This window comes from Schistocerca americana, chromosome 3 (assembly GCF_021461395.2).
Source record: "Schistocerca americana isolate TAMUIC-IGC-003095 chromosome 3, iqSchAmer2.1, whole genome shotgun sequence".
In the NCBI taxonomy this organism is placed as follows: domain Eukaryota; kingdom Metazoa; phylum Arthropoda; class Insecta; order Orthoptera; family Acrididae; genus Schistocerca; species Schistocerca americana.
The window spans coordinates 906690073-906701996 of record NC_060121.1 but is presented as its reverse complement, the minus strand read 5'-3'; the positions used below and the strand labels follow the sequence as shown (position 1 = coordinate 906701996).

The 11924-nt window shown below is 46.3% G+C and overlaps 1 protein-coding gene across 1 annotated transcript; it reads right to left on the bottom strand.

Annotated features, from left to right (window-relative positions):
* Positions 1 to 5819: 5819 nt before the first annotated feature.
* On the bottom strand, positions 5820 to 11708 carry LOC124605624 (cuticle protein 18.7-like). The gene is made up of 2 exons (XM_047137438.1): positions 11555 to 11708; positions 5820 to 6675 (listed from the first exon to the last, which is right to left on the bottom strand). Exons 1-2 carry the CDS (start codon positions 11564 to 11566, stop codon positions 5947 to 5949), a joined length of 741 nt encoding a protein of 246 aa, XP_046993394.1. The 5' UTR covers positions 11567 to 11708; the 3' UTR covers positions 5820 to 5946.
* Between the last annotated feature and the right edge of the window lie 216 nt (positions 11709 to 11924).

Sequence of the window (11924 nt, the reverse complement as noted above, 5' to 3'; positions counted from 1 at the left end):
CAATAGATAACAGAAGTGAACGACAGCTGGGGAAATGTGTACAGACGAATAGACATGCAACTGTTGAGCAACTGACCTCCAGCAACTGACCACCCTGGTGAATCTGACACTATCTCCCCAACGGCCGTTCAGCGAACGCTGCTGCGTATGGGTCTCCATAGCGGGCGCCTGGTTCGGGCACCTGTGCTGAATGCTATGCATCGGTGACAAAGGCTAGAATTGGCACTGCAGTACGGCAACTGGAAATCCACAAAGCGGTGACATGTGACCTTTCTAGATGAATCACATTCTATATTTCCAGAATGAGATTTTCATTCTGCAGCGGTTGGGCACACAGTTTTAATCTGCCAGAAAGTTTCATATCAGCGCACACTCCGCTGCAGAATGAAAATCTCATTCTGGAAACATCCCCCAGGCTGTGGCTAAGCCATGTCTCTGCAATATCCTTTCTTTCAGGAGTGCTAGTTGTGCAAGTTTCGCAGGAGAGCTTCTGTAAAGTTTGGAAGGTAGCAGACGAGGTACTGGCAGAAGTAAAGCTGTGAGTACCGGGCGTGAGTCGTGCTTCGGTAGCTCAGCTGGTAGAGCACTTGCCCGCGAAAGGCAAAGGTCCCGAGTTCGAGTCTCGGTCGGGCACACAGTTTTAATCTGCCAGGCAGTTTCATATCAGCGCACTCTCCGCTGCAGAGTGAAAATCTCATTCTGGAAACTTCCCCAGGTTGTGGCTAAGCCATGTCTCTGCAATATCCTTTCTTTCAGGAGTGCTAGTTCTGCAAGGTTCGCAGGAGAGCTTCTGTAAAGTTTGGGAGGTAGGAGACGAGGTACTGCCAGAAGTAAAGCTGTGAGTACCGGGCGTGAGTCGTGCTTCGGTAGCTCAGCTGGTAGAGCACTTGCCCGCGAAAGGCAAAGGTCCCGAGTTCGAGTCTCGGTCGGGCACACAGTTTTAATCTGCCAGGAAGTTTCACATTCTATGTTCCATCAGGCAGATGTACAACTCTGCAGCAGTCGTCGCAAGATTCCAGGCCGCAAGAGAGAGTGTTATGGTCAGGGAATGTTTTCATGGCATTCCTTGGGTGATATTGTCCTTCTGGAACGAACAAAGGATCAGCACTAATGTACATCTGTCCTTGGCTACCATGTCCACCTCTTCATGCAGTTTGTGTTTTCCTTGGCACTAGGGCATCTATTAGCAGGAAAATGCAACAACTGCTCATAGCTCACAGTGTAAATCGTAGTTCGAAGAACAGTAGAATGAGTTTACCGCACTGTCCTGAACACCAGGCTGCTCGGATTTAGCCAATCAAGAATTTTTGGAACGACTTTGATCGGCTGTTCACACCACGTATTCTCAGCCAAGAAAGCTAGCACAAAAAAATGGTTCAAATGGCTCTGAGCACTATGGGACTTAACATCTGAGGTCATCAGCCCCCTAGAACTTAGAACTACTTAAACCTAACTAACCTAAGGACATCACACACATCCATGCCCCAGGCGGGATTCGAACCTGCGACCGTAGCAGTCGCGCGACTCCGGACTGTGCGCCTAGAACCGCTAGACCACCGCGGCCGGCTCTAGCACAACAGGCCACGACACTGTAGCGCGCGTGGCTCCACATCTCTGCCGGTACCTTCCTGAAACTCACTGACTGCGTCACATTAACGTGACTGAACAGTGTAGTTTGTGAATACAGAACCGTTATTTTCTTGAGAAAGAATAGTGAGCCATGCGTGGCTCGTGTTCATGCCGTTTATTTTTTCTCATCTTCTCTTTACGGTACTGCCGCCTCGTTTTCTTATTCGGTTTACTGGTGTCACTAGGTTCCTGTCTTACCTGCCCGTGAGAGGCAGCAGCAGCGCTTATCGAGAAGTGCACTGTCGTACTATCTCTGGAGCGACCGTTAGTCCGTCGGGAGTTCAGTTGGGGGGACGAAGCAGTCGGGGACGGAGCGCCAGTGAGGCGCGGACAGCCAGTACTTGCAGACCGCTGGCCACACATGTGAACTGTCAGACGGAAGGAGATTGGAGCGGGAACGACCGCCGATTGATCTCTCGGTTGGTCGTCTCATTGGGCGACGTGTATTTGCTCTTTTGACCGTTTGTGGGCCTCCTCAGTTGGTCATCTTGCCGGATGTGGGTCGGTTCCTTCCTCGGGCAGAGATGTCGTCGCTGATGGGCAATAGTTACCTCTGCATGGGTGGGCTGGAGCCAGTGAACTGTCAGACGGAAGGAGATTGGAGCGGGAACGACCGCCGATCGATCTCTCGGTTGGTCGTCTCATTGGGCGACGTGTATTTGCTCTTTTGAGCGTTTGTGGGCCTCCTCAGTTGGTCATCTTGCCGGATGTGGGTCGGTTCCTTCCTCGGGCAGAGATGTCGTCGCTGATGGGCAATAGTTTTCCTCTGCATGGGTGGGTTGGAACCAGTGAACTGTCAGACGGAAGGAGATTGGAGCGGGAACGACCGCCGATCGATCTCTCGGTTGGTCGTCTCATTGGGCGACGTGTATTTGCTCTTTTGAGCGTTTGTGGGCCTCCTCAGTTGGTCATCTTGCCGGATGTGGGTCGGTTCCTTCCTCGGGCAGAGATGTCGTCGCTGATGGGCAATAGTTTTCCTCTGCATGGGTGGGTTGGAACCAGTGAACTGTCAGACGGAAGGAGATTGGAGCGGGAACGACCGCCGATCGATCTCTCGGTTGGTCGTCTCATTGGGCGACGTGTATTTGCTCTTTTGAGCGTTTGTGGGCCTCCTCAGTTGGTCATCTTGCCGGATGTGGGTCGGTTCCTTCCTTGGGCAGAGATGTCGTCGCTGATGGGCAATAGTTACCTCTGCGTGGGTGGGCTGGAGCCAGTGAACTGTCAGACGGAAGGAGATTGGAGCGGGAACGACCGCCGATCGATCTCTCGGTTGGTCGTCTCATTGGGCGACGTGTATTTGCTCTTTTGAGCGTTTGTGGGCCTCCTCAGTTGGTCATCTTGCCGGATGTGGGTCGGTTCCTTCCTCGGGCAGAGATGTCGTCGCTGATGGGCAATAGTTTTCCTCTGCATGGGTGGGTTGGAACCAGTGAACTGTCAGACGGAAGGAGATTGGAGCGGAAACGACCGCCGATCGATCTCTCGGTTGGTCGTCTCATTGGGCGACGTGTATTTGCTCTTTTGACCGTTTGTGGGCCTCCTCAGTTGGTCATCTTGCCGGATGTGGGTCGGTTCCTTCCTCGGGCAGAGATGTCGTCGCCGATGGGCAATAGTTACCTCTGCATGGGTGGGTTGGAGCGAGTGTACCCAGGTCGCCGTGTCTCCGACTTCCGAACGGACATCGAGTCTAGTCGCGTTGGAGCTGCAGTGAGCTCCGGACAGCCAAGACCCACCCGACCGTTGCCGACATTCCTGACTTGAGTGGGGACGACCTTGGTTGGCCGTTCGGTCGGTCGTCTCATCGGACTACGTGTATTTGGTCGCCGACCGCTTATGGAAACTCTGTGTGTGTGTGTGTGTGTGTGTGTGACTTGTCATTTCTCCTTGTCGTTGCACGGTGATTGGTTTTAGGACTGTCGGATTTCTTGGTGCAAGTGTTTACATGGAACTGTCTGTAGCTTCTGTTATTTCCGCTGAGCGGATGAATGCTGTCGGCGTACTGGAGTAGCCAGTCGGTCGATTGCGACAGAGCAGCGTGGAAAAGAATTCATTAGGTTGTTGGTTGGTTCTTCAGCCGTCCCTAGGTTGTGACACCACCCGATTATTTAGTGTTACGCTTGGCTGTCTGCCTCACCTAAACTGTTGTTAGAGTTTCCCACCCAGGCCGACTCTTGGAACACTTCTGAGCACCACTGTTCTGTAGTTTGTGATTGTGATTTTCTTCTGTCACAAGCACTTTACCAGGCCTTCAGCCGTGTATTAATTTTGTCTGTTCTATGTTTAGTATATGGCCTTCAGCCGGACTTTATGTGAAGTATTTTAAGATTAGGCCTTCAGCCGTGTTTTATTTAAAATTCTTGTTTGCTCTGGATTTAGACCTTCAGCCGTGCTTGTGTTAAAATTTGTGGCTCTCAGCCGTAATGTGTAAATTCCTGTCTGTAAGGTTTCTCTTTAATTATCTAGAATTCTTAAAATGGCCTTAAGCCGTACTGTGGAAATGCATATCTTAAGGTTTGTCTTTAATTATTTTGTGTAATTGTTTGGGACTTCAGCCATCAAGATATTTCAAGTTTTCTTAAGATGTTTTTCTGTTATATTGTGTAACCGCTTGTCTTTAAAGGTTGCCTTTTATTATGTTGAAATATTGTTTTGCTTTCAGCCGAGGAATTAATTTAAATTTTCCTTAATAAGGCTCTTAGCCGAGATTTGTAGATGCTTGCCTTTGAAAGAATTTCCTTTGCTGATCTGATATATTATTTGGGCCTTCAGTCGAGAAGATATTTTAATTTTACTTAAGTGAGGCCTTCAGCAGTTTGTCTAAATTCTGGTGCGTTAAAAGGAATTATTTAAGGATATTTTAATTTTACTTAAGTAAAGCCTTTAGTAGTTTCTATAAATCCTTGTGTTTCAAAAGAATTATTTAAATTTTATTATTGAGAAGTTACTTGGGCCCTCAGCCGTGATGTGATCCTTGTTGTTTTAAAGAGAAGACTGTGTACTAGTTTTCGAGGAATAAAGTTGTGTGTTCTGGTGTAACTAACAGTAACTGATGTTGGCCCCTTTCCACAACCTGATCCGCTCTGTCCTGCGAAACCAGATTCCAAATTGAACAATACAGACCGAGTCATACTGTTCTCCACTTAGCTGCACAAGTCAATTGCAACTCGGGCGAAGTAGGTAACCAAGAGGATTTTGCCGCTGTACCATCCACAACATGGACGTATATCCACTTGTATACTTGATGCTGTTTCTATGATGCAGGTGGTAAAGTAAATATCCAAGTCTTTTTAATGACATACAAGTTACCACCAAGATATATTGTTCACTCTGACATAACGGTTATAGATACCAGTACTCACAAGTCCTATGCTTATCAACCCACGTTCGTCAAACTTGTATCAGTTCGATGATGATCTTTCAGCCTGAGATATTCCCCGTTTTGAGGCTTTACGAATGTTATAGACTTTGGCTACTTTGACATACTTGGTAAACAGTTGCATTACGTATATGACGCCATGCCTGTTTATGTACATGAAAGAAGAGAGAAGTTGGAATTCAGTGCCTGCATATCCCCTACTCCTTTCATAAAGCACGAAGATTTTCGCATATGAGATAAATGGATTACCAGTAAGATTGTCAGTTGCCTGGATCCTGTGAAACGTAAGAGAGAAGTCTGCATTTTAATAGAGGATATTATCACGTGTATCCCACCAGCTCTATGCCCTTGGTAACTAAATGCGGGTGGCGAAAGTTTCTACCAGTCTGAGGGTTGGACAGGGCCTCCTATAGAACAACAGTTACTTCTCGAGCGCTGGAGAGATCAGCTGCTTGCACGACGCCTGTTGTGAGGTACTGTATATATCTGCATACATGTTGAAATAATCCAGAGTATAACACATACTCTGAAGTAATGGCTAAGTATCCAAAAACAACTTATTGCTTGTACAGTTCTGGGCAGTAAAGAAGTAAGAATATTTCGCAAGTGGAAGAAGCAAAGCGGTGACTACATGAGTCCATCAGCAGAGCACTCATGATTGGTTCAGGTAGATCCCATTTTCCCTGTACCTTCCAAGTTTTAGTTGCCGAAGGTTAAAAGAGAAAAGGATCTCTCATAAGAATGTCATAATGTACCACACAGTTTCATGAATTTGCAGGTGTTTCTTTTTATAACTGGAAATAACTGAAAACTATTCTTTCTCAAGTAATTGAAAATGTATTTATAACTTATGATTTACATATGTACAGAAACATGATGGCGCGAGCGTGAGATGACTGTTCCAGGGTCATTATCTAAGGAGCACGTTCGTGTAGGCAGACAGTTCAGCCCAGCAGGTCACCGTTGCGGACCTTGGCTTCTACGTGAACGACGGCGTTGGCCACCTTACCGGCAGCTACCTCAGGGGTGTCCAGGGGCACGCCATTGGGTCCGATGACGATGTTGGCCGGGCCATAGGCGGCGTAACCGGGATGGACGGCGGAGTAAGCGACAGCTGCAGGTGCAGCGGCAATGGCGGGGGCAGCGTAGGTCCTAGCAGCGAACACGGCGGGGGCGGCGGCGATGGCAGGCGCGGCGTATGTCCTAGCAGCGATCACGGCGGGAGCGGCGGCGATGGCAGGCGCGGCGTAGGTCCTAGCAGCGATCACGGCGGGGGCGGCGGCGATGGCGGGGGCGGCAGCGACCACAGGGGCGGCAGCAACCACAGCGGCGCTGTTGACGATAGCGTCGCGAGCCCTGGTCTCGGCGACGGCGTTCAGGTGGGCGGCCTTGGAGGCAGCGACCTCAGGGGTGTCGAGAGGAGTGCCGTCAGGGCCGATGACGATGTTGGCGGGGCCGTAGGCGGCGTAGCCGGCGTAGTTGGGGCCAGCAGCCACGACTGCAGGGGCAGCAGAGTAGGCCACTGCGGGGGCGGCGGCTGCGATGGCGGGGGCGGCGGCGTAGGTGTGGGCCGCGGCAGCGATGGCGGGGGCGGCGGCATAGTTGTGGGCGGCGCCCAGTCCCAGGTATCCGGGCTTCGCCACCGCCGCGGCCACCACGGCGCAGAGTACGACCTGGAATTGACAGTTATCGTGTCATCATTCGTCATCCTGATATGGATTTAAAGTGGATCCAGTGGCTATATGGTTCGATTACAGATGTTTCCAAGGACTGTACTGTGATAGGAAGACAAGGTATGTGGATAGTATACAATACATGCAGGAACCAAGAAGGAACGATAAGAATGGAACACCAAGACCGAGCAGGTCATATTATAAACACTGTAAGACAGGCATGCTTCCTTTCTCCTACACGATTAAATCTGTACATCGAAGAATCAATGACGGAAATAAAAGTATGAGGACTGAGATTAAAACTCAAGATGAAAGAATATGAATAAGTAGACTCGCTGATGATATTGTTATCCTCAGTAGAAGCAGGGAAGAGTTACAGTACGTACTGAATACTGTAGAATGAACAGTCTACCGAGTATAGCGAATGGATTGAGAGGAAACCAAAAAAAGATAAAATTCATGAGGTGTTGCTGGAATGAATTCAGTGATACACTTAGCATCAGAATTGAGAACTATGAAGTTGACGAGGTTTGGCAGCTGGAAGCGATGAAGTAAGCGAAGAGAAGGAATTCTGTTACCTTGAAAGAAAATAATGTACGACATACGAAGCAAGAAGGACAAATAAAGCAGAGTAACGTAGACTTAGACTGCACTCATGACCGAAATAAGACTGCTAGTACCAAACAGTGACCTTAACTGACGAATGATTGAGATAGCTACTCAAAAGAAAACCGAAAGCTCGGTTTTGGAAACGCTCGCATCTACAATGTCCTAAGCTGAGGCTGTTCTGTACTCGCATCCAGTTATATCACTATCCAAACGTACTAATATCTTCTGCATATCCATTACACAGCCTACATGAAATGATTTATGTGTGCGCATCTAGACAATAGGCAAAAATGTTACAAAAGTTGTTTGTATCATAGATGTAAGTGACGTATGAGATGTAAAGCATAAGGCAAAAGAAGAAATTTAGTAGTATTTTGTACTATTACATCTGACTAGATTCGGATTAATGGAAGAATTTTAAATGCAGTGATGCTGCAGTATGTTAATTGCTAAGATGAAACAGAAAATGTAGTGATACCATTCAAACGAAGAAGAAATCCATATAAATCTCGACAGAAAGTAGAGTGCAGATATATGAAAATAAGATTATGAAGACTTGCTAGGTAACACGGAAAAGAAATAAAACAAAGATGCCAACAGGAAAATGTTTGTTCCTGTAGGTGGCGTGAATTAAAGGAACCACTGCTAAGGCTTTAAGAAGTAGATTTTTTGATCGTTAGTCTTCTGACTCTTATGATGCGACCACCGTGATTTCTTCTTGTGTGCCAGTATCTATCTCAGAGTACGACTTCTATTCAAAGTTCTTAGTTGTTACGTATGTAATTCCTGCTTCTACACATTTTAACTACTACAATTTTTCTAGGACCGTGAAAGCTATTCCCTTATTTGATATCACATATTCTATAATTTATCGTAGTTAATGTTTTCTATATGATCGTTTCCTCCCTGATTCTGCTGCGAACTTCTTCATTCCTTATCTCAAGTACACAGTTAATTTTCAGCATTTTTTTGTAATACTATGTCTAAAACTCTTCGATTAACTTCTTCCTAGCTTTCCCATCACCCGTAACTCCATACTCCACATGTACATTGCTGACAAACTGTAGATGTACACAAAGACTACAATAAGTGAAATAGATTATGCAGTTTCCTTCAGAATTTCACACTGTTCCCCTGTTGCTTTGTTTCATATGTTCTACATCACATCAGAACTCTTTCATCTAAAGACAGTTTTGGTTGCCAGGCGTAGCATGGTCAGCTGCAGGTGCTGCAGCGGCGGATGGAAGGTACAGCCTAGAACGGACGTTGTATTCGACAGGTTTTAGGCGTGACCTTGTGGCCACTGTAAGTGCTAAACTATTTTCTTATAATTTGTTTGGAGAAAGTGATTAACATATTAGCGAAAATCTCTTTATTAATTATTATTATGATTTATACTGGCAACCTATCACTTATGAAGGTATAAGGCTATGTGCGAACATGACTCTGAAGTAGCAAATATCTTTCTAGTTTCGCAGACAAACGAAAATTCGTTACTTAGATACTGTCTCCTTCACACCTTCGCATCAGTCGATCGCAATGGAACGAACAGCAATGATTGATTAGGCTAACGACGCAGTCAGAGTCAGCATCGTGTTGTAGGACGATACCAGATTTTACCTGATTTTGCAACAGTAAACACGGGTACTTTGGATGTTAGACGGCTATGAGCACAAGGTGTTTTGCAAACAAATTCAGTGGCCTAAAGACAGTATACGACATTTGTATGGTAGCGTACTTGCTTTCGAATCAAAGCTATGTTTTCTTGTACTTGCTTATACAGTCAGATTACGGAACAACGTAGAAGTATGGGAAAACCGACAGACAGTTCTTATCAGGTAGTGACTACTACAATGTTAGGTTCCCAGATATGGTAAGGTAGGTATTAAAATGTTATGAAGAGTGACGTGTTTCGTGGACGTTGAGATGAAAAGAATAACATCATTAAGTAACAGATGTCTAAATAAAAAAATGGTTCAAATGGCTCTGAGCACTATGGGACTTAACATCTATGGTCATCAGTCCCCTAGAACTTAGAACTACTTAAACCTAACTAACCTAAGGACAGCACACAACACCCAGCCATCACGAGGCAGAGAAAATCCCTGACCCCGCCGGGAATCGAACCCGGGAACCCGGGCGTGGGAAGCGAGAACGCTACCGCACGACCACGAGATGCGGGCGTGTCTAAATAAAAACTGTTATTAAACTGATCACATTAAAATGTGTAACAGAGAAAGATAATGGCATGAACAAATTTAGAGTCTAGTTGCTAGGATGATATTTCGGTATGGTCTATGAGAATGTATAAAAAATGGAGGACAGGTAGTTTAAAGGGGAATCTCTAAAGGAGGGACGGCGTCGTTTGCACAAATTTCTGATGGATAAATTTTGAGAACTTCTGTTCTAAGAACACTGCACAGTCATTATGATACCGCCATCGTATATCTTACGTTCCACGCGGGATTAGCCTAGCGGTCTAGGGCGCTGCAGTCATGGACTGTGCGGCTGGTCCCGGCGGAGGTTCGAGTCCTCCCTTGGCCATGGGTGTTTGTGTTTGTCCTTAGGATAATTTAGGTTAAGTAGTGTGTAAGCTTAGGGACTGATGACCTTAGAAGTTAAGTCCCATAAGATTTCACACACATTTGAACTTTTTTTTATGTATATCTTACGTAGAGACCATGAGAGTAAGATACGAGAGATTTGGGGGCGAATGTCGTTGTTGATGCTGCTGTGTTCAATCGGAAGGCTGGTTCGATTGGCTCTCCACGCAAGTTTGTCTTGTGCAAGTCTCTTAATCTCTGTATAGCTACTGATCCTACATCCACTTGATCTACTTACTTACTTTAGTCAAATCTAGATCTCTGTCTACAGTTTTTTTCTCCTCCGCTCTTACCTCCATTACTAGTTTAACTATTCCTCAGTACGTCTCCTATCAACAGATCCTTTCCCTTAGTTAGATTGTGCCACAAATTTCATATCTTCCCAATTTAATCGAGTACTTCCTCATTTATTTTCTCATTCACTCCACTGATTTTGTGCATTCTTCTCCAGAACCACATTTCCAAAGCTTTTATTCGTATGCAAACTGTTCCTCGTCCACGTGTCAATTGCGTTCAAGATCTTATTCGATAGACGTTCAGGAAAGGCTCCTTAAAAGTTAAATTAATGTTCGACATTAACAAATAACTCATTTTCAAATATCTTACTCTCGGTTGTGGAAATCTGAGTGTTATGTCCTCTCTCCTTCTGCCATCGGCAGCTATTCTGTCGCCCCAGTAGCAAATCTCATATACAAGATTCAGTGTCTCATTTTCTAATCTAGTTCCCTCAGCATTACCTGACTACTTCGATAACATTTCATTACCCTTGTTTCATTTTTGTTGAAATTCGTGTTATAGCCTCTTCATAAGCCAATATGTGGTCCATTCAAATTGTCTGTCCTGTTCAACCGATCTTGCAAATTCTTTGCAGTCTCTAGATTGGCTTTTCCATTCCTCACTACACGACTCTACCACGACAGAAAAACTCTGGTAGTGGTAAGGTGTAGCATCAGGCACTGTTCAGTGTCTTGCAGAGTATACAGGATGATTAAACTGCCGAACCGCGCGACAGCTACGGTCGCATGTTCGAATCCTGCCTCGGGCATGGATGTGTGTGATGTCCTTAGGTTAGTTAGGTTTAAGTAGTTCTAGGTTCTAGGGGACTGATGACCTCAGAAGTAGAATCCCACAGTGCTCAGGCCAATTTAAACCATTTTTGATTAAACTGCGCCTACCAATGTGTTTTATGCAACCTGTAATGCCTTGAAATACCATGTACATATTTACATATTGTCACGCTCACTACATGCAAACTGTTATTCTAGCAGAAAAAAATTAACAGAAATTTTTCTAGGAAGTTTAAGGTAGTTAAATTTTATACTTCGGTACATTTTCGCTAGAGGCTGTAGCTTTATAATTATTCCAGGAAAGCGCACGAAAGTGACCTTCAAACATGTTTTCACTTGAATAAAGTGGAACTGCGGACCCATGGAAAAACGTACCACACTACAGAATTCAGCAACATTGCCTACAAAAGGGTCCTGTTAATTTTTTTTCTGTAGGGCTGATCGTTTCCACGTAGCGGGATAACAATATCGAAATCTTCCAAGGTGTTTTTGAAGGCGTTGCGGGTTGCATAAAACTTACTGGCAAGGGGAGCTGAATACCGCTGCATGTGTACAGGCAGATGCAGAAGACATTGGTGGGCAGTCTGAGGCGCCACTTACCAGGACCTTCATGCTGAGGAGAGCGTGTGGCGTCTGCAGCTGCTGAACTGTGGCTTCTTCAGCGCGCGTCACGTTTATATAGCGCGCTCGTCCGGCGTGAAAGGGCCGCGTCCTTCTGCCGGACCGGCCAGTTGGGCGGCCCCGGGTCTCGCAAAAACGACGACGACTGCCCCAGCCGCCTCTAGCGGCGTGGTGCCCACTTAATTATTTATTCCCGTAATTCCGGTGACGCCGACATGAGGGTTACGGTGCAAACCTCGCGGCTGGCCGGCCGGCCGGCCGGCGTAAATTGGACCCCGGCCTGGCTGGAGTCGTTCTCGCCCAAGTACCGCCCTCGCTCAAGGCCGGAATGCTACTTGCGGAGTGATTT